At 40.9% G+C, this 27,457-nt stretch overlaps 1 protein-coding gene across 4 annotated transcripts in view; it reads left to right on the top strand.

The window, feature by feature from the left end:
• Nucleotides 1-27,457, top strand: part of ERBB4 (erb-b2 receptor tyrosine kinase 4) — a 626,958-nt gene that overhangs the window by 419,643 nt on the left and 179,858 nt on the right. For all 4 annotated transcript variants that reach the window (XM_065069063.1, XM_065069064.1, XM_065069066.1 and 1 more), the window contains exons 4-5: nucleotides 3,198-3,332; nucleotides 22,819-22,884. In XM_065069063.1, coding sequence (XP_064925135.1) covers nucleotides 3,198-3,332; nucleotides 22,819-22,884 — 201 coding nt within the window. The remainder of the gene's footprint in view (nucleotides 1-3,197; nucleotides 3,333-22,818; nucleotides 22,885-27,457) is intronic.

Raw genomic sequence — 27,457 nt, 5'->3', positions numbered from 1 at the left:
ATGCTACTTTTAAGCCAATAAAATAGCTCTAGTAAGGAAGATGATAAGATTTTGCACTCACTTCAGAATCAAGTGGCCAAAGACCTTGGAGCTACCCCTTTGCTCAGGGAACCAGCTGCAGCCCTGGTGCCAAAGCAGGAATTCATTATACTGAAGTGTGGCCACCAGTACCTTACAAGCAGGCATCCAAAATCACCAGACACCTTTAGAAGCTCTTTTCCCAGTGAAAGCCAGTGGGACTTGTGCTTTGAAATCCCCTTTTGTAACTTGGTGTCCCTGAGCAGCGTGGAAGTCCAAGGGTAACGTTTACTGCCAGCACGGTATGATGGGTATTGCAGGCACCAGTTGATAGCACAGAGTCCTCTGGCTTCTGCCCCAGGCAGCAGTGATTGTAATTAGACTTACAGTTTTCCAGTGCCACAAAAAATGGTTTTAAAAGACAAAAATACTCTCCCCAAAATGGTATTTAAAGTACGTTCCACTGTGAGCAGTGCTTTTTAGCACTTGTTTGGCAGGAACAAGCTTCTTTTTTTGCGGTAGAAGTCACAAAATTCACGAGGAGACCTGTCGTTCTCTTTCCTGCTGCAGGCAGGGAAGAAAGAGCTTTTTGCCTGCCTTCCTTTGCTAGCTCGTCTGCACAGGCAGAGCTGCCTGCCTTTCTCCTCCTGTTTGTTGTTTACCTTTATCTCTCACTTTCAGTGCTGTAAATTAAAATGAGATGACTTTATGATGATGACTTCATTATACGGTAACTCTATTGTATATTGATTACATTTGTGCTTCATTTGCTCAACATGTAACAGGGTTTATTAGGTCTTTCTAGGCATTGTTCTTGCTAAGAAAGGGCAGAGAAGTGCAAAATGCATTTGAGTTTAAGTCAGTGGAGCTGATGCATCTGTGCTGATTTACACATGCTGAGGACTCAGCGTAAAGAAAAGCAGGATAGCAGGTTGGAATGGGAAAGTAGACAGGGATTGAATCTGGATCCCACAGAACAGGAAGAGTCAAGCACAAGTACTTTAAAGATTGTACTAAACTTCCAACTCAGGATTATTTAATATCCATAAGAGCACACCTTTCTTATTTTTATGCAGGTTTATTAGTGCCTCACCGCATGAAGGGACCTGTAAACTTTAATCCTGTCACCTGTGAAAAATGGTACAGTGCAGGGCAAATGAAGATACTGAATCATGTTTTTAGGGAAAGGCAGAAGGAACAGCACTTATTATTCAGGGATGAGAGAAGTCCAAGCGTTTTCCATGTTTGCTTTTAGTAAATCACAAGGAAAGCTGTCAGCTTTCCTTCCAGTATAGGGGAGACATGTTCTGGTTACTTTTATGCTGAAAAAAAGTATTTCTCCACAACTCAAAACTATTAGAATTACTTTTAGAATGAGATGCTGCCTGCTCTACAAGAATGCATCAAAGTTCCTAGCAGAAAAGAAAATGTGATAGGTATTGTCATGAGTGAATGCTCTAAATCCCAGAAATTATGCCAGTGGCAGGTGTTCAAATGTACCAACTGATAGTGACACTATTCGGAATTGTGTGCAAGTGTTTAAGAAGCTATGCATGTGTATTTTACAATTTTTCATGGTTTATTAGATGTTACTTTTAATCAAAATCTGTGCCATAATGGATTAGATAATCCAGTATAGCTGGCACAACACAGAGAATTCATCACTAGTCATGTTTTCTTCTAAGTCCCACTTTTTCTCCAGAGCAGAATTGCTAGCAGATGCTGTATGGGTTTTTTCAGGGATCATAAGAATATTATACAGATCATTGCTATGTCTCTAATCTGGACTCTTTTCTGTATAAGATTATTATTATTGTTTTCATTTTAAGCCCCTTTTCATTGAAAAGCCAACCTTTTAAACCAGAGGTTTCTAAGAAATAGTATTAATAATACTTTGAACTGAATAATATGGTGGAAGGATGTATTCACAGATGATCCTTTATTTAATATATTCATTTCTTGGGGGCTGCCTCCTCTACATGCTGTAGCCTGTAAACCCTGAAATTAATAAAAAAATATGCAGTAATTCCTTCCCTGTTGTTTGTCAGAATTAGCATTCCCACTATAGCTTTTAAAGGTTTTCTTGGGAGCCAGGACTATCAGATGACCTTAATCATTGCTACCATAGTCAAGATTTGCTCTAAATGTCTGTGTGAGAAGTGTGACACTCCTGGCTCTATAGCAGCACTTAATGTCATTCTAAGGTGCGATTAGTAACTAACCTTCAACATTTTTTTGCTTGAATCTCTGACACTAAGCGGTGCAGGAGGTTTTAGCTGCGTAGCTCCTGTTAACTTTAATGAGATGCACATGGAGTATCTTTTGCTCCGGAAATATGAGAGCCAGGTTAGAAGAGAAATGGTGAATTTGAACAAGAATTTACAGGGTAACAAAAACCAAGTTATTGCTCCAGAGGAAACTCGATGCTACAACCAACAGCTGTAAGATCATTTTTGTGTTGAGATTTAACAAATCAAGTCTGTAGAGACATGGGAACAAGCCATATTTTTACACCAACTGATATAAACGTAATTATTTTTTTTTTAAAAGGCAAACTTTTATCTGCTCAGAAAACACCTCAATTCGACACAAAGCTTCCAGCAAGGCATGTCAGTGGTGGTTTTGGATCATAGTACTTGAGATTTGGATCATAGCTAATTTAGTATTTGAGTATTTTGGGTCATAGTATTGCAGCAGCACAGTCTGATCAAAAAACGTGCTTTCCCAGACATTGTGATGACTGGACCCTGCTCATGTGCTGTGGGCTCAGAAAATTCCTCCGATATTATCCTTCGATAATAAATGTTAGTTTATTATCTGTTTTAAGCATTCATACCTGTTAATGAAATACAGCATAGTGTGGTTAATTGCTTGTGTTTTTAAAGTCAGTTAAGTCTTGAAGGACATTTTACCCGCGAATAATGGTACTGTTCCACACTTTATTGCACTGGAACAACAGGTAAACTCAGTAACTCATCTAGCAACTTCTGCATATAAATAAATGGTTCCTGTTTACTAATACCATAAGCTACTTGCCCTCCGGTTTTCAGAGTATTAAGTGAGATTACAGTGAGAATTTTTTTGTATTTAAATTTCATGCCCTCTCTCTCCAGTACACAAAGCAGCAATAACTGTGTGTCTAAATTCTTACAAGTATGTTCTCTTGTTCTTTTATGCAGAAATACTGAATGGAGGGGTGTATGTTGGCCAGAACAAATTTCTTTGCTTCGCAGACACCATTCATTGGCAGGATATCGTGCGTAACCCCTGGGCCTCCAACTTCACTTTGGTTCCAACAAATGGCAGCTCAGGATGTAAGTACTGGCTTTATTCTTAGCATTGTCATCCGCTCAGCATGAAAGAGTATAAATATGACCACTAGTTTCCCCCAATCCTCTGTTATGGATAATTGTGTTTGTAAATTTTCCCCGCATTCTTCAAAGTTTGTATGCTGCTTGTCAGAACACTTAGTTTAATCTTAAAAACACTGTGTAGAGAGGATTTGTGAATATCATACATTTTCTGAATTTTCTGTCATCTGTTTTCTCTCTTCTGTGAATTCTTTTTACTATTTGTTGCTAAAGCCAGTGTGCTGCCATGGAAGCACAGCCGTTATTGTTTGCTTTGCATTTGTTCCTGCTGCTCAGTCTGGTCCTTGAGTCACAATGATCTGTCTATTGCATCATAATTAGCTGCTGGAGTAATTATGGCACAAGCTCACGGATACCCTGACTTTAGATGAGAAATGAGCCTCTGAGAAATAGTTATTCTGTTGTCTTGTGTGTATCTGTGAAGAAAGAGACTTTGCAGAGGATACGGTGGTCTTCACAATATAGCCAATATTTCTCTGTTTTTAATCTGTTTTCTCTATTTTAATGCTCTCTATTTCAAACTTGTATCTATGTATTTTGATTAATGTCTGATCCATTTCTTCTATTTCCCTTCCCTAGAGTTATTCACGTTCAGTAGTATTTTGATGATTCTTGAAGCAGTAATGAGTTCTAGTGAATGGTGGTGACAGTGATCTGAAGTGTTTAGGTAAAATATTCCATAATATAGTGAAGTCCATTCAGAATGAATACCCTGCCATTAAACCCTACTCTAAAGATGTATCGACATTGGAATTCAGATATAGTCTGAATTGTATCTAGTTGTATCTCATCTCAGGAGTGACACCAGAGCAGACATATTGTTCTGAGCATTGTGGATATAGGGACATTCTGGATTGCTTGCCTTATCCCAGGAGTGTCAAACTCATTTTCATCAGGGGCCACATCAGCTTCGTGGTTGCCTTCTAGGGGCCGAATGTAATTTTAGAACTGTATAAATGTAGGAGTTACGTTTATACACTTATAAATTTATAAATGTAGTTACTTTTATACAGTGCTAAAAACACACTTGGCCCCTTGAAGGCAACCGCAAGGCTGATGTGGCCCCCACTGCTCCTTCACCTTCCAGCTCTGGAGCTGAGGCTGAATTCTTCTGCCTTCTGGCTGGAAACCTGACACAGTTGTAATGCAGCCAGCTATCTTATTTGCATATTAAAAAGCCTCATCACTGGTGATGATCAGTTCTAAGCAGAACTGATAAAACCTGTGGAGGTTAGGGAATGCCTGTACCCTTTTATGAGTCATTACTTCAACAAGAAAAAGACTTAGTTTTTGTTCTCCTGTTAGGTTTTCTTTTAACCTTTGCCAGTTCTTCCAGAAAAGTGCTTCTGCAACAACAAGGTAATAAGATGTTTTAGAAAAGCAACCAACATCAATACTGTCTTTTTGAGCTAACAAAAGTTTTACTGGTGACTTCAGAGGAATCAGAACAAGATCAGTGCTGAGTACTTTTGGAATCACGCTCTGAAAGTAATAAAGGCAAAGATTAGCTCCCACAGCAAGATGAAAGAATATATGTACCTAACTCCAGTTTTCTTAAAACATTTTTTCTTTCCTTTTGAGTTGTTTTGGAACATAGGGAAGGAACAATTTGTGCTTTGTCATTTGTGCTTGATAAACCTGATAAACAGTGTTATTTCAATGATGGTTGAGAGCTATGTAGCAAGGCAGCTTCATTAAGAGAGCCACCCAAATTTTGCTTTATTTTTCCTTGAGATGGAGCAGAGTGCAGTTGAACTGTATTTAATTTAATAAACATAAGACTTCTCCAAGAAACAGGATTGCATCTCAATACTTTTCATAAGTCCTGTGAAATTTGGTTAAATTAGCTAATCCAAACCACTTCTGTCTTCACAACTTACACAGGTGGAAACTTAAACCCCATTATACAGAAAGCCAACAGATACCTAAAATGGTTTAACAAAGGTAGTAAGACTTTGGGAAACAAAGAATTCAGGTACAGAAATCACAATTTAAAATAGCCTAGATAGCTTTCCATGTGTGCATGCATGCATGCATGTATGTAAATATATACGTATATAAAGACTTCAAATGAAATCACTCAAATGTGGAACCTTATTACTACCTGTCAAGAGGTAGGAGAAAGAGTTTTCTTACAAAAGAATTACGACAATTTATTTGTTCTGGTGCAGAAAGGACTTGGAGAAATGAACATTGAATTATAACCCTAGAGTGGAAATCGGTATAAATTATCATTAAATAAGGTATATGCTTCTCAAATTTGGCTCACATGTCACTTTTTGTAATCTGCTAGGCAGTGTGGATGCTTGCTGGGCCCAGCCTTGCTATTTTTTCCACTGCTGCAACCAATGCTCAATGCATTACAAAGTCTTCGGTACTTTTCTGCATAGATTGTGAGTCACATATGCATGCTGGATCCAAAAAAATGTTTGGGGTTTTTTTATGTTTATTTTATGTGACTGTGTTAAATTGTGGGAAGTCTCAGGTGCCTCCTATCAAATGCAAATCTTGGCTAAGTCCACTGGAATGGAGTAAGTACCCTTTGCTTGGAATTACTGAGAATATCCTAAGTCCAAGAGATGTAAGGAAACTAACACTTTCCGTGTTAGAGTATCTTGAAAAGAATGAGTGGGGTTTACTGCTTCTCTGAAAGCCTTTACAAGAGAGGAAGAAGGTCTGTTAGAGAAGCTGTATCAATCTGTGAATGTAAACCAACCAGATCTTCTGTGTCATGCTCAACAAAGTCCATAGCAGTAGTAATTTAGGAAAGTCTGTGTAAATGTGTGATCATGCAACACCTGGGTTGATGCATTTGCCTATGCGCTGTGTTAGCCGTGACTGGCAGGACTGGAGGGTAGGATATGCCCCAGGAATTGTTAGGGCTGTTTCACCGTGATCACATCAGTAGTGCTCCCCGGAAAATAATACTTTGGGGACAAAAGGCTGGGACCTGCCATGAGTGTCAGGATCAGACACTTCATAATTCCAGCAGGTCCTAAAGCCTGAAACACAGTTTGGTGTTTTGGCATTGCCAGCATTGCTTCCAGCCGCACATGAAATCTCCCCCAAGATGTCTCCATGTCCAAAAGAACAAGCGCCAGAGAAGAGCCCAACATACGTGTGCCGTTTTTTTTCCAGCGCCAGAGCAGACTCCAGCAGGTTGATACAAACGCCCTGTCGTACCGGGGGCACTCGTGCGTCAGCTCGTGTGTGCTCGGGGTTCAGCCGCTCTCCTTGTGCATCTTCCCCAGGAGGGAGCCCATGGTGCAAGCTGCCCCTGCTGCTCTTTCCCAGCCAGACAGAATAGCTCATAATGGTCCCACTTCAGGGATAATTTCACTTGCAACCATCCCCGCTGCTCCTAGGCAATCAGCAGAGGGGGAAGACAAAAGGGTGGAGTGAAATGAAGATGCTTAGGGATAAAATCAGTCCCCTGCATCTGTGCTTGTTTCATACCTTGGATCTACGAGCTCTGACAATCACTTTAATTTACATCAGTGCTAGACAGAAGATAATATGGCCAGTGAACTCTAGGAATAAAGCTTTTCTGATTCCCTTCTTCACAGGCTTGCATTGTCACATTAGTGTTAAGAAGCCAGTTGAAAAGGCCACGGCGTCTCAACCGCTACGATAGAAATACTCCAGACATATGAATCCTAAGTGCTCCTTCTCCTTTTTTCTTTTGCTTTAGCTTGAAATGCATTCTAGCCATTGCTTCATGTTCTGATCAAATGCATGCAGAAAAGCTTGTGTTAGAAGCCTCTAATTACACCGCCTTACTGTTAGGAATACAGCCCATAGTTGCCAGTACAGTGTTTGTCATGTACTGCTGAAATGTAATAAATGTGGTACCAGGGACCACACACACACCACAGCTCTCTGAGGACAAAAACCTCTATACCTGGCATTTTGAATCATATGCCGAAATAATACTCGCATTTACTGTTTGCAGATCCTTCCCATACTGCCATCTTGTAGCTGAAGCTTTTAAAATTAATTGTGATTTGAAAGCAGCCTTCTCTTCCATTTACCTGAAACACTACCCAGTGTCGGGTTTTTAAACTGGGCACCTTGCAGTGGGAATCTCATAGTGCTTAACTGTCTAAGGAACACAATTTCTCTTTAGGTATATGCTACTGAATTTCTATCTGCAATGCTGAAAATCTGTTTTATCTACTTCCAGAAATAAGCCATGAATTCAATCATTAGCCGAGCATGCTAAAGCCACACTTTGCAAGAATATATTCCCCTGTTACCAATCCACTTTTTGGATTTAGTTCCTTAACTGAAGATCTTCAAGATCTGAAGAGCTTCAGAGCTCGAAACCCAAGGTGCAGTTCTTAGTGATGGTGCAAGAAATAAGCAGGAAATAAGCATTAGACTTGTTGCCTAAAATGCCTCTAAATTGGTAAGACAACTCCTCTCTGATCAGCCTCAGGGAAGGTCCAGTGAAAAGCCTTTTGCTTTGGTCTGTGCCCTCTGTGTTCTCCTTGGTTTTGTTTTTAGCCGGAACTGGACCAGCCCCACATTATGCCAGGTGAGCTCTTTTTCAGGATTTGACAAGGACCGTAGTATTAAATCAGAATTTTAGGTGGAACTTTACTTGGAGATTTTGTTCCATAGAAAAGCCTGAAGGGTTTGAATTATTGCATTGAGGTCACTTGCATAGCTAATAGCATAGCTCAAATAAATCAATAATGCATTTTGAAATACTAAAAAAAAAATAAAAATAAAAAAATTACTTTCCATTTTCAAGTTTAACAAAATGCTGCTTTTCAAGAAATAATTCAAGAAAAATGCAGGATTGCATGTTGGCACATGCCCAGAGTTGTGAATACTGACCTCTGTGAAAATTAAACCCATTTTAAAGTATTGTCTTGAACTGGAATTTCTGCTCAGACTCTGGAGTGCAGAGAGATCTGTGGAAAAATGTCCCTTGGCTTGAAGTGGCTTTTTGACTGTGCCCCTGTTAGCTGTCAAAAAGCTGGAATTTTTGTCAAGATATTTTTCGAGCCGAACAACTTCAGTTACTTGCTATTCATAATATAGTACTTCTGTGTCACTGCTTTGTGTCTAATTGCACCTGGTAACATAAACACACCCAGTTTCTGAGCTGTGCAGAAGTACTTCTGCATTGTTACATGATGCATAGGAAGAAAAAAAGGCTTTTGGTCTTTAGCTGTGTACCTGTGATTCAATAAATCCCATGATGTATTCGAGGGAAACACTACTTTAAAATGTCTTCTCTGTTTTTTACCTATTGATTAATAGAATTTTTCAAGGGCAAAAGAGGCCTTGAATCATCATTAGCTCTGATTTCTTCCATGCGGAGGCCCTGAGGTATCATCATCTTGCCTGGCACTGAGCTCGGTAACTTTCCTCACCGCAGCATATCATCCAACCCAGCTTTGCGTTTCAGAAGCAGCCCCAGCCCTGGCATGGCCAGAGCTCCCGCCACCACGGGACGGGTGAGCGTGGAGCTCTGGTCCTCTGTGCGCTCTCATGGCACTGTCTGAAGCTTTGCAGAAGTGCAGCCATCCCTCAGGAAGCTGCTTACTTCGCTAGTGTTATAAGAAATAATACTAGCTGCCTTTATTTTGAATTCGAACACAGTCTTAAATTGCAGATGTTGTTGCGTGTTATACCTTTTCCAGCTAGCTCAAAGATCTCTCTCATAGCCGGCATTTTCTCCCTGCAGAAATGGCATTTACCGTGTAATCAGCTCACCTCCTGATCTCTTTTTCATAAGCTAAACAGATAGAGGTTCTCACATGTCTCACAGTGAGGATTTTCTTTCCAGCCCTAGAATATCTGTAAAATATCTGTGTTTTTCAATGTGCTTTTAGAAGGCGGAAACCAAAGTGTGCATAGCATTTTATTAATGATTTAACCAATATCCTGGAGAAGTAAAAATGGTATCCCTTGTATTTCAGCTTCACATGAAGAACGTGTCATTCAGGCAGTTCTGACATCTGTGTTTTAGAGACTCCCTGTTTTCCAGAAAACGTAGCCTGCATACTTTATTCCAAAAGATGCAATCTTATGTTTAACTGTATAAAAGACGTTTGGTGTGGGTGACTCCAACTTACCCACCAGCCTGCCTCACTTTCTAATACCGGTTGCTCTTCACTGTAATTTGCTGGTATTTCAGTTTTCCTGTCATCCATATGTTTTATTGCCTGGGATTTTAAAATAATTTTTAAATCTTTGACTGTAATATTAAAAAGCATCAGTTCTCTGATGATCCCTAGGGAACCACACCCCAATGGTATTACAATTGCTCATTTACAGCTATGTTTGGAGAGCCCGCAATTAGCTGGATCTTAATGCATTTTTCATGTGTTTTATTAATATTGAAACATAGAGACAAATCTAATTAAATGTTTACCATTTAGCCAGTGCTTTGCATTTTAATTAAAGGAACAGAAAATGGACTAGCCAGCTGCACGGTTGCTTAGGCAGTCAGGTCTGTTCTCCTGGTGCAGACAGTCCAAGCTGTGATGTACCTTACCTGGGTGCAAGTGGGTTTGGAAGCATTATAGCTCATTTTGACGTGCTCATCTCCGTACAGTATGTATTTGGTTGACGTGAGTCAGTGCTGGCTCCAGTTTTTTTGTCTTCATTGTCTCTGTTACACTGTCTTTGTGAGTTGCTTTCTCTAAATTAATCTGCTAGCCCATTGTCCCTGATAACTGAGAGTTTGCCGGACCATGTTTTTCTGCAAGTTTTCCACATGCTAGCAAAAGGAGTAATACAATTTCTAAAAAGATACTTCTTTAACATATTACAAAAAACGGAACAATTTGGTAGAAATGTCTCTGTCAGCCTTGTGGATACATGTACATCCCTTTCAGCATACATAGTATATTCTTGTAGTGTGTTTCACAAAAAGCACAACTGATGTAGGCATGGGATTTTGTGTAAGTGATAAGCTTTGTTCTCCACTGAGTGTTAACAATCTGTGTTTGGAGCTGCTGGCAAGGGACTTAGGTGAATTTGTGTACAGCCATTTGTAGCAGCCACAGAACGAGGTCTGATGGGTAGCCAGCCCATTGATTTAATGTTCAGTAGTGGCCTTGTAATTCTTCACAGAGCACAGTAACTCGTGTTTTGTACCAGTAGTCACAATATTAGAAAAGGATCATTTTTACACATAGTGACTTATCTGGAAATATATACTTAGGTCAGACCATTGGGTATTTAATTCTGAAGTAACTATGTGATAGTTATGAAGAACAGGCATTCCCCAGATCCTTGCAATCTCTCCCAAAAGTCCCAACCATCCACCAGCTCTCAGTTACACTGTGGTTAGTTTGTAAAAATGCTACACATCTGCACACGGGCGTTTCCAGCTGGACCATCCAAAGCAGACTCCTGTGCAGGGCCAGTCCTGCTCCCACCGGGGAGCCACCCAGGTGAAGTGGGGAGCTCTGGATCAGAGTGGGGGGAGGATGGAATCCTTTCCCACCGTAAAACCGGCATCGGTTAGGAAAAAATGAAGAGAGCTGCACGCAGTATAGATATAAGTACATGGAAAGCTTTCCTTTAGACAGGTGGATGCTCCTGTAACAGGAGACAATGATGTGCAGACACTGAATACATGTAAATCAAACCCCAACCCTCAGCACCAAGACACAGGTGAGCTGACTGCGTTCTGTCCCATTACTCCTTCAAGATACTTTGTGCTTTTTCAAAGCACAAGGATTGTGCTGTACAGAAGACTAGAGTAACAGCGGTATATTTATGCTGGAGAAAAGAGGGAGGTGACTAATTCACGCTTAAAGCCAACTTGCAGAATAGCTAGTGTATCATTTCTGGTGTACATCTAAATTGGAAACTACCTATGGAGAAAATGGCATTCCAGAAAGTACGTGCTGAAGACATTTGTTATTGCAGAGTTTGTTAAATTATAACCTTTCATTGAGGTTATTACTTGAAGTTCAATTAACATTTTAAATGTATGTTTGGAGACTAGTGAACGGGCCCTGTGCAGACAGGTGGTCTTGGTACAGAATACATTCCCTGCTGCCGGTGTTACCGTGGCAAAGCCAGGAGGAGAAGCTGTTCTTTCCAATAAAAAGCCACAAATAACTAAACCATTTTGTGAAAGCTCCTTAAGTGTGGAACATACTTCAAGGGCTTACAGCATTGCATTTTAGCAGCAGTTTCACAGATATCTCAGTTGGAAAGAAAATTTGTATCAGAGCTGAATACAGGCAACCAGAAAGTCCCATAAGTGCCTTTTGTTCAGGATACGGGAAGCTTGCTTTTCCTACCATTAAGGAATCTCTAGTCAGGACAGAATTTATTTATTTACCTGGAACTGAATGACAAATACAGCAACTGATTTTAAATAATAGTTTTTGCCAAGCATATGTAACTGAAAATGGAGGAATATGTGAAATCCAGTGATATAATGAATTTGGTTTGCATTAGTATGGCAAGCTGGACTGCTTGAAGTTTTCTGTAATGTTTTTCTTCAGCCCAGAATGGTGTGTTTTGAATAAAGGGAATCAGTTTCGTTTCCTAATAAGTACCGTCAGCCAGCATTTTCAGAAGGGATTTGTCAATTGGTGAATGCCCTTGAAACAGATTTGAAAGGCAGGCAGACGTGGCATTTAATGGAAATACGATGCTTGTAACAGTGGAGTTCACTGAATAAAAAGTAAGTAACAAACACAAGTATACCTAGCTAATACGAATAAATAATGCTATGAGGCACAGAACTCCTTAGGCTTGCCGTAGCCTAATCCAGGGATCTAGCAAGGGAATTGCTACAAATCCAGGGATCTTCAGGAGTCATGCACACAGAAAGGAGGGCATGGAGAAAATCAGCATTAACAGCTTCTGAAGAACCTCTGACACAGGCATCTCTTTGCAGTGAAAAATATATTTTTCAAAAGATAAACAAAAGCCACCCAACCCCAAAACCAACTCCTTCCCTGCCAAAACGCTGACCTTGTTTTGCTGAGCGTCTCTAGCCCTTCTCATAGCAGTTACAGGGTGAAGGTCACCCAGCAAGTGGGTGGCACTAGTTCTGGAGCTACAGAATTTAGGTAGCGTTCCACATAGTAGAGTGTGGCAACTGTTGGTAAATGCTTATCTTTTAATGGCAGCCTGTGTATGTATAATGTATTACTGTTATACCACCTGTTTGTAAGCAGATTGGTGTTTAAGCAGTATATTGCACAAAGGAGAGATTTTCAGTTTAAATGAAAGTGTCCCTTTCTGTTATAAGGAACTCGCTTTATCACCAACACCAGTGTTTCTTCAAAGTAGGAAATAAACCCCAAATACTCTGAATATTTAAAATAGTCTAATTGAATGGTAATTGGCAGATTTGTAGTGAGTGGGTGGGTGGGTGGAATTGATCTTTCACAGCAAGCTCCAGCTGCTCTACCTAGCTGCCTTTGAAGAGCTGCTCAAAGAAAGAGGAAGAAGGACTATAAAATCAGTCACTTAATTGCATCTACTGGTTCTTGAAGCTGCTGTGTGCCTCCCACCCTCCTGAAGGTGTCTGCTGTTCAATGTGCGAGATGCGCGTCCAGCCACCAGCTCGTGGTGGGCTGGGTTGGTGCTGCTGCGCAGGGCAGGAGGGTCGGAGCATCACTCGGTGTTACGTGGGGACTGGCCAGTCCTGACAGACTGTTCTGTTGCTTGCATAAAACACAAACCCACCCCAAGTCTTTGTTGCTATCATAGATGCTTTTTTTTAAAAACAAAAGGATTTTGTTACACATGCCTGTCTTTGGTGGAAATTTTTAGAACTGCCACTAAGGTTCCTGTCCTGCTTTTGTGGTCAGCCTGGCTAAAGAGCTCTGGCCACTGCTCTGCTCAAACCCTGGGCTGTTTCAGGGGCTTCTTTCTGATCCCTTCGCACCTCCTGCAGGGAAGAGGACAGTGCTGGGGCTTCAAATGAAGCTGAGTGACTAGAAGGGAATTTTCTGTCTGCCAAGCAATGGACAAAAGTGTGTAGCAAGTGGGAAAGCAAAAAGGAAGAGTGTATTTTATGCTCCTGTGGCCCTGCACACTTTCTGTCCCTGTGTGTAGGATCTCCACGTTCATACCTCCTTGGACTAGTACTAAAAGGAGCTTTCACATCTCAAAATCTTCTTTTTGGTCCTCTTGTAGGAACTTGTAATTTACTTTCAATACCTCATAAAGCCATAATCAGTGAAGTGTTCTGGCCTAGAGGAAATGTTGGGAATATTTGCAGACTAAGATACTTAATCCAGGGTTTTCAAGTGGTTTTATACAAATTGCTACATATGAAAAGAACTTTATACCTAATTTATTGTATTACACCTCAGTGATAGTCACAGAATGTCCACAGCATCACCTCTGTGAAGATCTCTGATAGCTGAAGATTATGCAGGAAACTGCAGTTTGAAATTTGTTTAAATTATTATTTTCATTTAATACTTTTGGACAGCGAACACTGAATCTAGGTATCAGAGTATATGTCCAAGCATTGTTTTCCAACAGAGAAAGGGCATCTGTTGTCCGAATGTTGTTTTGTAATAATTTGTTTCAAATAGCCAGAGATACGTTTTGAATAAGCAATTACATTTGCATAAGCGTATTATGGTACTTATCCAAAGTTTGTCTAAAACTGAACTCCAGATTTCACGGGAATGGGGAGTTCCTTTGCAGTATTTCTGCCTAATTGAATCCAAAGTTGTTAAAACATTAGCACACCTAACGCCACCCAGCTGGACTCTAGGAATATTACATGGCATCAAGGAAAAGTAAAATGAATTTTAAAAGCCACTTCAGTTTCAACTTCTGATTTATTTTCTTTGAGGTTATTACTTTGTTTAAAAAACAAAAACTGTAGGCTCCTCTGTTCAAACTTTATTACTTCTCTGGCAGCATTACAGGAACTTTATTACAGGACATTATTTTGACTTACGTTAACATTGACTGACTTGATCTGTTTGAGGGGTGGAGGAGTTGGTATTAAACAAGCACAAGAGCAGCCCTAGCTTTGGCACTTTTCGGTGTGTCTTTGAGTTTGCTAAGAACCTCCTTTGAAAATCTCCTCTAATGGAGCTGAGATTTCTTGCCCAGTGTTACACATTTTGATTAAAAAACAAACAAACAAACAAAACAAAACCCAAAACCACAACCCTGTATCTTTCAGTTCTCAGTCAAGATTATGCACTGGGCAGTAAGTCTGCTGCTGTACCTGAGGACAGATATCTGGCATAAGATTTATTACAGGCACTGATATGGGTGCACATCTAACTGCTGTGTTCAGTAGGAGTCACTGCTGCTTGGCTTGCTTGGGGTTTTTAATTTCATGTGTTGTCACATCATGAACTGAAGCACCAGGGCTGAGAGCTGATGGGCAGCATCCCAGGGCAGGGAGGGGTGTGGGTGTTGCTGTGTTAGGCATTGCAATGGCTGCTGCTTAGATCAGAAATTCATGTACCTCAGGACACCCCAGTGCAGAGGAGAAAGCCTGTTAAAATAGTACCTGCCTGGAGCAAACCAGGGGGAAATGCTGAAATGAATATAAAGGTATAGAAGATATTGGCTTTTTATGGTGTCTGTCTCCTGGGAATCTGCAGTGCTTATCTGCCTGCTGCCTTCCCCTCACAGACCTGTCTTCTGCTCATACTCAAATTTCTTCAATAAGACAGACTTTTTCCCCCTGTTATGAAATACATTACCAATTTAGGGGGTCCCCAGGATGTGGAGGAGCAGGGTTCAGTTTCCTACCTTGCCTTGCCTTTCCACCTCCTGGTGGAAACTGCCCCAGGTTGATCTGAGTTGGGGTCTTTTCTACTCCTTCTGTTGAAATTCTGAGTATTATGTAATCATAAGGTAAGATACAGAAATAGCTGTAGGAGCATGGACTGTACTCTTCTCCAGTGATCATAACCACTGAGCTGTGGGGCAAGAACACAGGAACGGTCGCATGGTGTGTCCAGCTCTCTATATTGAGGGCCAGTGAGCTCCCTATGTTGTTGGGAGGAATGGCTGCCTGCTCTGTCCTCTTCCCTTCCAGAGAACAGCCTGAAAACTCTTTCTTAGGTTCCTGTCCTGGGAGGCAAGAGTCTTCATCATAGGACACAAAGGAGAAAGTGGGATGTGTCACCCCACATCCTAGGCAAGTGTTAACATCTAAAGATGGTGGAACATTGCCCTCTCCTCTTGCACAGAGAAAAGACAAAACGAGAGCTCCTCCTGTATTTTGAAAGGCTCTGGGATTGTCTGGATCTATGTGCTCTGAGGATGGTCCATGTGAGGGAGGGTGTTTCATTTCTACCCCAGTGCAGACAGAGATCAAGCTGCTCTGCTGTTTAGGAACAGAGGTCCTGCTGCAGTGCACGAGGATGGGCGGTTATCTGTGGCTTACTGAAGGGGAATATATTTTTTTTAACAATATTGATTACAAGGAAACATTCCTGAGGGTTTATTGTTCTTGATGAGCCTGCAAGCAGCAGGTATGACTTGACCTGTCCTTTTAGCCTTCCGGCTGTGTCTCCCCATTTGCTCAGGATCCCAGGGTGTGTGTGTGTGTGTGTTTGTGTGTGTGTGTTCAGAAAGGCATTTGATGCGGATGGGAACTAATTCACCACCACAGTGGGGGAAATTCACTTACATTGCTCTGTGCTAACAGCTCTAAGCAGTGATAATTAATAGCTCCTAAGTGCTTAATCAGTGTAAAGTTTTAGACTATGTCATATGTGAAGTTTTTTTATTTTGTGTGGATGACTAAATCCCCAATTAATGCATCGAGTCATACAGCCTTACCAGAGCTGTCTGTTCCAGGCAGAGAAAAATAGCCAGTGTCTTCATTACCCCCGCAGGTCCCTTTCTGTAGTCATTACTATGGCCTGAAGACATTTTTCTATAGCAGCTGAAGTAACATTACAGTGAGCTTCCTATCAGCTCAGAGCTGTCAGCGATAGATATGAATCCACCAGCCTGAGCCCGTTCAGTGCTGCTGACATGCTCTTCTTGACTTTCCATTTATTCCTTTTCCTCTGGTGGCCAATCTTTCTTAAAATCAAAACTGTCTGCCACTAGAGTATCTAGCGATACTCTGTAATTTCGCAGTTCTCAGCAGATCCCTGGTCCCTGTGTGCACACAAGGGTTTTCTCCATCCCACATTACTCAAGGAAATGCATCTCCGTTTGGTATTCAGTTTTTGTTTTCCTCAGTGCTGGCTCAATTTTATCTCTGTTCCCTGTCCCCACTCTTGCTCGTGCTGGCCCTGTATCTCTCTCCATGCCTGTCTTTCAGGGCATATCTCTTGGATTGTTTTCATTTCCCAGACTTATTTCCCATGCCACCTTCTTTTCAGCTGCCTCTGCCCATGTCCCTCTCCATTTGTGTATGTCTCTCTTCTTATCTGCTGAAGAAGATGAGGGAAAGATAGAGGTGTTGAATGGCACAGCTGGAAGTCCCCATTGGATGTGAAAGTTAGACGGAGTTTGTTTTCACTGTTATTGAGCCCCAGCCGCCCCTGTATGCAGGATACACATGCTTGGTAGTAAGGGGCTGGGCACTAGAAATCTTTGTCTTATGGATAATGGTGGCATCCACAAAAGCTGCTGTGGTTCTCCACAGTGTAAGTATTCATCACTGATGAACACTATGTGAGCTTTCACTGTAAAGGAATCCCATTAATATTGGTGCATGGTACTTCTATGGGGCATGGAGGCTTTGAGGTAGAAGCGACAATACAGGTATGAGGTGGAAAGGTCAGTTAAGTGCTGCCATTTACTGCGACAGAAGTAACAAAATCAGTGCATGTACAGCTCGTTAAAGGAAAGCCTGAATTTTATGGGACTAATCCCATGTTGAAAAACTATTTGGTGGTACATCCCAAAGCGAACTCATTTAACATCAGTGGAAGCAACACAGTTTGATAGCAATAGAGGAATTGACCCTTGGATTACTATATCCCATAACGGTTCTACAAAGAAGAAGAGAAAATGAGCACTAGATATTTCCATAAGATGCTTTCTTCTTTCACAGAAAGTTTTACTTTCTCTTGCAACATGTGTCTTTCCTGCCATGAAGAAATGAAATCCTGAAAAGTGTGGCTCTCTGTTAGGTAATTAACTTCCAATCAATAGAGGAGATCTGAAGGCCAGCACAGGGCTGGTAGAAAATACAAAATGATTTTTACTTAACAAAGAAGTGTGAATGAATGAATGAATGAATGTGTGACAATAGGAGTAGTCAGACAAGGACACAGAAAGCATTACAGCCTGATAAAGGCAGAACAATCCATCACAACAATAGTATATTTAATTCTTGTTAATGCTGTGGTGCAGTGTTTGAATTATATTTTGATTTTGTTATCTCTTCATACGTAAAACTGAGGAGTTTTAGCTGCCTGGAAGAGCAATGTGCAAGTGTATTTAAACCTCTTGTCCCATCTAAGCAATGATCAGAAGAGACTGGGACTCTTACTGCAGGGTGTACCTGGAGCTTCTTGGACCTTTGGACTAGTTTTTTCTAGAAACACCTACATCGCATTTAGTGTTTTTGCAGGAGTGAATATGTTAGGTGAAGGACGAGTTTATAAGTAGTTTCCAGAAGCCAACAAATGATTTATAGATATTTCAATATTTAATCAATTATTTTAGACTGTTAGATAAGATGTCGCTTATAACCATGGCTTATAACCATCAAAGCCACTTTATTTTGGCTGTGTTTATTTTTATTCATACTTCAGTATCAGTGTGTTGCAGATATCTAACATTTATTAACCTGGTAGAAACCATCTGTAAATGCAAGCTTTGTGCAAAGTGAGACCATTTCTTTGGTTATTTCTGCTTTCCTTCTCCCACTGAGAGAGGTCTGCTTGAGGCAGCTGGCACAGCTGATGGGGAAGCAGCAGTGTTTCTTCTCTGTACTACACGGAGCTTAGAGCTAAGAGGAGCACTTCATTTTTCTTGTCTTGTCAGTAACTTAATCCTTTGTGGTTTTACTGTTCCTGAAATAATAAAGTCAGTCTGGAGCCAAAGGAAAGCCCTTCTCAATTCTCAGGAAAGCACAAGGATGAAGTAACCTTGGTCTTTCCCAAGCTTGTGAGCAAGCATTTTCTGCTGGTGACTTTCCCTGGCTGGGAGAGCAGAAGCATCTCCCACAAATAAAACTCCACCCTGGAAGTTACAGCAGTGAAATTCTGCACCAGAGTCTATAAGGAAGATCTGTTTGGCTAAAAGCAGATGTGCCCAGGAGATGAGCCATTGGTTTTCTGCATGGAATATGCCAAAGCAAAATTAATTCTCATGTTCCAGTGTGAATCTGTCCTTTCTAAACTCAGGTTATGTAAATCTCCTTTTAACTCCTTCCCTTCTCCTCTGCAATCAAATGAATAAAATTACATCGTGTATGCAAAACAATGCTACTGCTCCAGAGCAGAAGCATACTCTAGTGTCACATCTGTGATAAGACAGGAGACTTTTCCATGTTCTTCCTCTCCACATCTTACTTAGAAAAGAAAAAGAAAAAAACAACACTTTTTGCTTATTTGCCTTCACTAATGTGCAAGAATTAAGTGAATGGGCAAGTTAGAGGCCTGCAGAATGTTGTTGGGTTTTTTTTTTTGGGGGGGGGGGGCGGGGAGAGAGGGGCAAATCCCAGCTAATTCTTGAATCACTGTTTGATAGCAATAAGACTATATTTGAGTAGTTGTTAGAGATGGGCTGTTTCTCCGTGGCTGGGCGTTCCTACGTTGCACTGACTGCCACCAGGACTTTAGGACACTCAGCACCTTTTGACATCGAGAACCAGTGGAGGATATCACAGGCAGGAGTTTGAAGCCTTTACTCTGCTGCATCAAAACAAAAGGAAGAACACTTCTGCAGTTTCATAGTTTGCCCTTTCTTCATTAGTTTTTTCCTTCAGCTCTTAGCACTGTATTTTGGAGAGTCTTAGAATATTTTAGAGAAACAAGGGATAACAGGATTAATTTCTTTTATGCCAAGAATTGTTTGACTTTTTTTCTGAAATCTGTTGTCTCACTACAATCTAAAAATCTTAAGAAACATATACAGAAAGATCTGTGAATAGTAGTGCATTTATTTCAAGGACCTCATCAGTCTCAGGGCCAATAGATTTAAGCCTAACATATAGATCTAATCGTGAGACATTTCCCTCACATGAATACTGCTTATGCTTCTGGCTGCTTATGCTGACTTCCCTGGGACTATTTTTGCAATAGATTTACAAAGCTGATCTTGAATGGGTAGCAATCTGTCCTTATTACAGTGAGGAAAAGCAGGTGAAATACTGAGTTAAGTGAGGGCAGAATCTGGACCAGTTCATACTGAGAGCAAAGAAAGTTATTTTTCTTTTTAAACAAACCAATACAGACACACTATTTGGAGGGAATTTGGGTTTTTGTTTTTAATTCTTGGTATATTTGACCTTCAAAAGCACATGTAACAATGAAGTTCAGAGGTGTGCTGCCCACAAACTCAGCTCCTTGTGTCTCTACAGCTGAGAAAAGTGAAAACAATGAAGCAGATACTTTGAGTTCCCAGTGAGAAAAAAGAAAACTGGTAGGGGGTTTTTTGCTATATTGTTAAATTTCTCTATTTAAATGCAAATGATCATCTGACACTGCCAAACAAAGTCAGGTACCAGGAAGCAGACATGCAAGTTAAGAAAAAAAAAAAAGTTTTAAATGATTTTTGAAGATTCTGGGTTGTTTTTATTCCCAGGAGGAGTGGAGTTGGCTGAATACGTTTTTGGTTGTGTACCAAGGGTCAGCTCAGCACCCAGGAGTTTCAAATATGAAGATTTTTATTTTAAGTGTACCTTTTGCAGAAGTGTGGGTGGCCTCTCTAGTTAGAGATCACTTGGAGGGGTGTTTGAAGTTTCTTCTGTGTTGTCTCACAGCACGTACTGCAGTGGAAAGCCCCTTGCCTTTGGAAGTTGGTAGAATTCAGGGACAGAAAGAGGAAGAAACAGCCAAGCCGGTGCCTTGTTCTGCCTCAGGAATATGTGGTGACAAGTGATCTGTGCAGTGCTTTATACTGCATCTAGCTGCAAGACTTCTGGCTTTCTCCCTAAACCTGAGACCACTTAAACTAGGCAGGCATGAGGTCTGATCACCAAGGAAGGATCCTGCAAGAGGAGGGTCTGTTGCCCATGGGTTGTCATTGCACCTTGTCTCCTTCCCACTTCTTCTATTGGTCAGGGATAGTCAGTTTATAAAATGCACTTCCTTGGTATAATTTTTATTCAATTAGGTAAGTACCAAATCCAACAACTGAGTCTCCTCTGTTAAAATTCTTCCTTTAATTTGCTGTTTACCCCACCTTCTTTTTAAACTTCCATTCTTATAAATCAATATGGATGTATTTGCTTTCTGCACAGGGTTCCAATAGTCTCTTAATAATAATCATAATAATCATTATTACTGATTAAAGTTGCATTATTCATGCCAGATGGAGTCCCCTCCCTGTCAGCCAGAATTAGTTTGCATTATGTAGTTATAGTACATTTGTGATCTAAATAAACAGATGGCAGAATGTGACAGCAAATTATGTGTTGGTGATGTCAGCAACAATGCTTCCCAAGTGGAATTGCTTTAAACGAATATGCATGAAGCAAGGAGCTCGTAGTTTTAACAAGGCAGTTGGCATAGAGTGTGGTAATTACCATCCCACATCATCAGCAGAGCCATGAATGCTGTGTGAGTGCTGGGGGAAGAGCTTTGAAACAGCACTGAGAGAAAGTCTGACTTTACACAACTGTCCCAGTAGGTTTTTCAGCTGTATGATGTCTCATAGGCATAAGCACACCTCTGCCAGAGGAGCAGTGTTTTCTTTTGGGGTGATCCAGCCTTTGTTGAGAGACATTTTATGTTTTATCCAACTTTGTGTCCCATCAGGGTGTGTGAGAAGTATTTGATTTAGTGTAATGGAGCAGCGTTAACAGCAGTTGCTGTTAATACAGGATTGAAAGTCAAGCTTCTGGATCAGGTTCAAAGGGGAAATTTGCTTAATAGAATCTCAGCAGTGTTCAGTGATGAATAAAAGTTTAATCAAAGATGAGGTTACGTTCCTGTAGTCAAAAGAGCAGCAGTAAGAACTGTCCATATTCTTTATCGATGCTGCTGTTGGGTTTCTCGGTTTGTCCCTTTGGGTCAGGCTGGGTGCAAAGGGCTTGGCTGCCCACCCCTCGGGCACTGCCGGCCCAGCGGTTCAGCACCTGGGGCTCGGGCTGCAGCAAGGCAGGATTGCCAGGCGCACCCTGGGGGCATTCAGCATTTGGGAGGGAGAGGCACTAAGAGCAGGAGCGTGGCTGAGCTTTGGCCACCTCTGGATGGGAACTGTGGAATGAGGTCTCTGTTCGCTCACAGGCACAACTGTGTCAGGACTGTCCAAGTGTTTAGCCAAATCATATAAGATGCAGCCAGAGGAGAACGTGCCAGTCCTGCCTGCTTTCCATTTCCCTGCACAGTGGTCAGCATTTAGCTGTGAAACGGGAGATGTGAACTCCCTCTTACTCCATGCGAGTTCCAGTTGCTAACCACTAGGTAGTTCATAACAGTTTATAAAGGCTGCCATTGCTAACTCTTTTCACCTTCATCTGTATTTTACAGTGAAAGCACTTACAGTTCCTTTTCTCTTGAGGGACTAAACCTGTCAGCATGTGGAAGGATGACGTAGGAGTAGTTACATTTATACAGTCCTAAAATTACATTCGGTCCTTTGAAGGCAACCATGAGGTTGATGTGTCCTCCACTGAAAATGAGTTTGACACCCCTGATGTACAGCATCACCTCTGTGTTCTGAAGGAACACAAGGTTCCTTCAGAAGCACAACCACAGGCAGCAGTCAGGAAAGCAAAGGTTCTGGGAGCTTTGCTGTCACTGGGGTTAAGTGGTTGCACAGGGCACATTTCCTTCACCATGATAGTGGACATGAAGTCTATGCAAGGTTTTGGGGGTGGGGATGGCTTTTAATCAAAGGCACTGAGTATATCACCTCATTGTTCAGTTGAGATAGATAGATGATAGACAGATAGATAGATAGATAATCCTCTCCAGCACAGCCATCCCTTCTCCTGTGGGTCTGTGGAATAAGTGGATCTTACCTAAAATGTAAAGAGCAATAGTAACAGCACTTGAGTGATGAAATCGTTCCTCAGTCCTCCAGGCTTGTTCTTCTTTGTTTTGTTTTGTTTTAAAATGTCCCAGTCAGTGTACATAGCAGGTAGGTATTTAGGGTATAAAGCACTTTGATAAGTACCCGTATTTGATATATGTTGGACATCAATTCTAGCTATTTGTCTGGGCCTTTTTTGCAGGCACTATTTCAACCTTGGTAAAGCATAAAACCCCTCCAAAGGCAAGATGGACCATCCTCCTCAGCAGTTGCTGGCTGAATGTTGAAGAAATGAAAGTAAGCTACATTTCTAATCTCTGTCTATCTGTCTGTCCTGCAGGTGGTCGATGCCACAAGTCCTGCACAGGCCGATGCTGGGGACCCACAGAGAATCACTGCCAGACCTGTAAGTGCGCAACACTGTGGGCAACAAAGGCCTGAAAAACGATGTAATAGGGATCCTATGTTTTGTTTGCTTGTTTGTTTTTAATTGTGAAAGGATACTAGAAATTCTGGTTACAGTATAATTCTAAATTATCTCAAGGGTTTTTCAGGATGCCTTTACTGACAGGTGATTGGGCTTTTTCCACCTATGTGAATTAACGTTGTTCTTTCCTCCTTTGTGCTTTCTAAAAATACTTAAGCTGACTTGAATTTTCTTGGCGGCAACATGGAACATGGCTCCTGAGAATATTGATGGTTATTTTGGAACATGCTGAAATGAATGCTACAGGAATAAACTACAAGGTGGATTTGGAGATCTTTAATGACAGCCTGACACTGCAAAGTTCCTAATGTCAAAATACTCTGTTAATTTCAGTGGAAGCTTGGGAATATTGGTTATCTTGCAGAATTGTTCTCTTTTAAATAACTCAGAATGTATTTGAGTTGTACTGAATGAGAGAATGATTTTTTAATTATTTTTCTGTGAAGGAAGTAGTAAGTGAAGGGTTGTTCACAACGTCTGTCCTTTTGAATTTAGGTAGCATTAAAATGAATTTAAAAGGATTATATTGAGAGAGTTTCTTCCTAATGTGCTTTCAGCTCCTTCAGAGAGGCACTAAAGAGCTAGAAGTGCAGTCACAACATTAGCAAATAGAAAAGATGAGAAAATTGAGAGCTGTCTTTCCTACAAGTTTTTTCTTTTTCTCCTCCTTATGAGAACAGAGCTATCCTTTTCCTTTCCTTTATCTGAAATTTAGGAGAGTGGAAATGGTTTGTGTTTACTGGAGTCACTCTTCCCAGGAAATGAAATGGTTGCTGATATCTCCCCAAGAGAGCGCTGCTCTAGCTTGTGCTTCTTCCCTTGGCTGAGCTGTAGATAGGAAGAAGGGATTGTGGCAAATTAACCACTATCAAGCGAGCACACTGACTAACTCTCTGAACTGGTGATAGCCCGATGTCTTCTGCCTCTTTTGTTGGAAATATTAGGAACCGTGCAACTCTGTCCTTTTTTTTAATTATTACATTTTTTCCTTTTTTCTTTTTTAACTGTTTGGAGCAAGAGATAAGAGGAAATTAGAAATGGCAGACAGCTTGACGTGAACAGCAGCAAATCCAAACTGACCTCCCACCCGTGGCAAAGCAAGGGGCACAGATGACAGAGCTGCGCAGCTGCAGTGGCTCTGCCACCCTGCCGGGCGATGCTTTTCCATCAGGAGCAGCAACTGATGTTGCTGGCAAAGCTGGTGACAGTCACAGCTCCACTGAAGTTCACATGTGCTTACATGAATATTACTGTTTTGTATTGAGCTTTATTTGCAGGTGTAATTAAAACTGCTTTAGGACAGGTTGTAGGAATATCTATATAACAAATCAGGTTCAGTGATGCTAAGCAGATTCTTCTTTATGTGAATTGAGCTAGTACATCTGCTTCCTTTGCTGGCAGTCTTTATGAAAGCCCCAAGGAAGTCAGTGCTCAGGAAGCCCCCTTACATCAAGGTTTTGTGTTAAAGTAGATAATGGAAAGGGAATTAAACCCTAGCTGACCAAATTATTTTATATCATGGCTAGCTTAGAATTAATTAATGCTTGCTCTTTCTCTGTCCTAATGAGAGGTCTGTTTATCTATATTAAAACTACTAACTCTGTAAGAACCTGGGTAATTCATCCCAACTTGACAAGACTTATTCAGGCCTTATGTGGCTAGTTTATCTGAGAATACTGTAAAACCTTGGCGCTTACATAAGGACGATATGACGCTGGCTCAGGCCTTGGCTCCGGCCTTATCTAAAGCTGGAAAGTCCAAGTGGACGCGGTGTGGCTGCAGAAGTCCATGTGGCAGGATCTGCTCCCACGGTCTCAACCTCTACAAAGCACTGCTCTCCGATAAGTGAACCGATTTGGGGGATTAATGTACTAATACCAGAGAGAGAAAAACTTATCTGCAGTGCTAGGAAGTCAGAAGCTTAGCAGAGCTGCACGGCAGGTTTGCTCCAGGAGTGACAGCTGTCTCTGCACAGTGACTGCCCTCTCGAATCCAAACACTGGGGACAGGCTAAGGCACAACTGTGCATTTAAAATAATAAACTATGGAAAGACATATGCCATCTAAGTTCCAGGGAGATACACAGATCACATATTTCTAATTTGAAATAGCTGCTCTACGCCCTTTTAGCTTTGATCACACTCTGCAGCCTCTTATTGTCGGGGACAGGAGTTAGTTTTATATTGTATATTTCCTCTTTGCCTCCTGACCTTGATGCACATTGGGTAAACAGCAGCATTTAAGAAAAAGACTGAATATTAGGCTGGCAATGGGCATTTCTTCATTGCACTTTCTCAAAATGTGTTTTTCTGCAAACTGTTTGAAGCCAAGAATATGAGACTACAAACATAAAAATGCAAGTGGTGCTGTGCTTTTCCTGCCTTCATTTCTGACTTTAAAAAGCATGCCTGGCTTTCAGGCTCATAAATGTTATTCTTAGATACAAGCTGGAGATAGGATGAATGGTGTCACAAACATAGTATGTACCTTAACCTGGTCACCTTGGAGATGCACGTCTTTCAAAGGCCTGTAGGAAAACACTTCAGTAGGACTACATCCTCATGTCGAACTATTTTGTTCCTAGAAACAACTCAGAGGTACATCTGCATTTTAATAATGTCATTTTTTTTATTGAGTCACTGAAGTGAAAAATTCTAATGAGCCCCCCTCCCAAGATAAGATTTAAATTATTTTCCTGGGAAAGGATAAAAAATGAAAGATCTTAATCCGTGTCTTTCATTTCAAATTACCAAAAAATCAAAATCCTTTTGTTTTTCTTTTGCTTGAATATCATCTACCTAGCTGCTTCTTATGTTGCCTTGCAGCAACATTACTCTGTACTTCTAACCCTATCTGAAACACCACCTGCATCTAACTCTGTCCTAATGTCTCTCTAAACGTGACAAGAAAATTTACGTCTTTAAGGAGTCAATGAATAGGAAATTTAAAATAAGCTGTTCTCTTAAGAGGTAGAGAAGATGTAGAGTACTGCCTTATGCAGTTAACAATCCATTTTTTCTTTTACAATTAAAATATCGGTAAATATTAATATTGAACATTTAAATGCTAGGAGATATTTTTTGTTTCAGTGTTAGGAAAAGCCTATGTGGAAATACTTTTTAAAATTATCTATTTTTCAAATAGTATTGGGCACCCACTAAATAGAATGTAAACCACTTAATAAAAAAAAAAAATCACCAACCAAGAAAACCAAAACAAACACCCAGAAGAACAAATGCTTTTGGAAGTTCCTAATCAAATTGGAAAATCTATGGTTAAGTTGTTACTCTTTTTGCTGTTGGTCTCTGCTAAGAGTTTGATTTTTTACTTTTTTTTTTTTTAACTTTTCATAGTAGAAGAAATTGAAAATTTTACTAATTGAATGTATTATATTATTAAAACAACACATTATGCACTTTGCTCTAGAGGAATGTCATTGAAACAAAAGAGAAAAATCAAAATATAGGCCCAACTAAGGGAATGCAAAAAGGGCAAGTGGCTTTTAAATCAAACCCGAGACATAAACATTCAGCAGATGTAAAATGCTCCATGACTGTGTATGTGTAGAGGAGTTTGGCCTGAGCTGATGTTGCTGGGAAGAAGGTGCCGATGCAGTAAGGACCCAATTAGAGCAGCAAAAGCCAAGCGGGAGCCTGGTGGGAGAGACAGAAAAAGCTGAACCAGCAGCTCAGATCAATCAGGGTAACCCAGCATTTTTGCTTGGAGCCAGCATCTTTAATGAAAATCCTTGTAGTTCTCTAATAACTTTGCATGTTCATAAGACTTTTTCATTGATTTAGTTACTTCTAATTTTTTCCTTCATAGATTTGTAGTGCCCTGACATAATTAAAGATTAAGGGAAACAATAAGAGAAGCTGATTAATTGCCCACATATATGAAGTGTGTTTTACACCCCATCCCCAACATAGCTTTCTGCTATATTGCAGTGAAATATTGGTAGACATTGGCAGTCAGTGTTCTGTGCTCCCCAGAAACCTGTCTCAACACACGGTGTTTGCCACTGTCCTTTGCTGTCCCGGCCCCAACTGTGACACTTCTGTGCAGCCAAACCTCAGCTTCCTTGGGATCCCACAAAGGATCAATAGGCATCAGGATGGAAAGTTGTGCTGACCCTCAAGAGTCTGATTTGAAACTTGGGGTTTCAGCTGTGACTAGCGAAGGCTTTCTTTGCAGTTATGTTGGGTGAAGAAATTATTTTCTGGCACCTAAAATGCCTCTGGGGTCCCAGCCCAGAACTTCTGGATCTCACGTGTGTTTCCAAGCTGCAAGAAGGACGTGACATGAGAGGTCCTGATCACCCTTGTCCACCAGCTCGAACCACGTGTCCCCTCTAGGAGCCACCCACCAACATTCACTCTTCTGGATAGGTCTTGAGCCACAACTAGAAAATCAATTGATTGCATTTGGTGGAAAGTTATGTGGAAAAGTTTGCCACCTTTTAAGCCCGTGCAGCTATGTACCTTTTCTATAG

The sequence above is a fragment of the Columba livia genome, chromosome 7, assembly GCF_036013475.1.
Source record: "Columba livia isolate bColLiv1 breed racing homer chromosome 7, bColLiv1.pat.W.v2, whole genome shotgun sequence".
Classification (NCBI taxonomy): domain Eukaryota; kingdom Metazoa; phylum Chordata; class Aves; order Columbiformes; family Columbidae; genus Columba; species Columba livia.
Note: the sequence above shows the minus strand (reverse complement) of the source record. Positions and strands in the feature narration are given on the sequence as shown.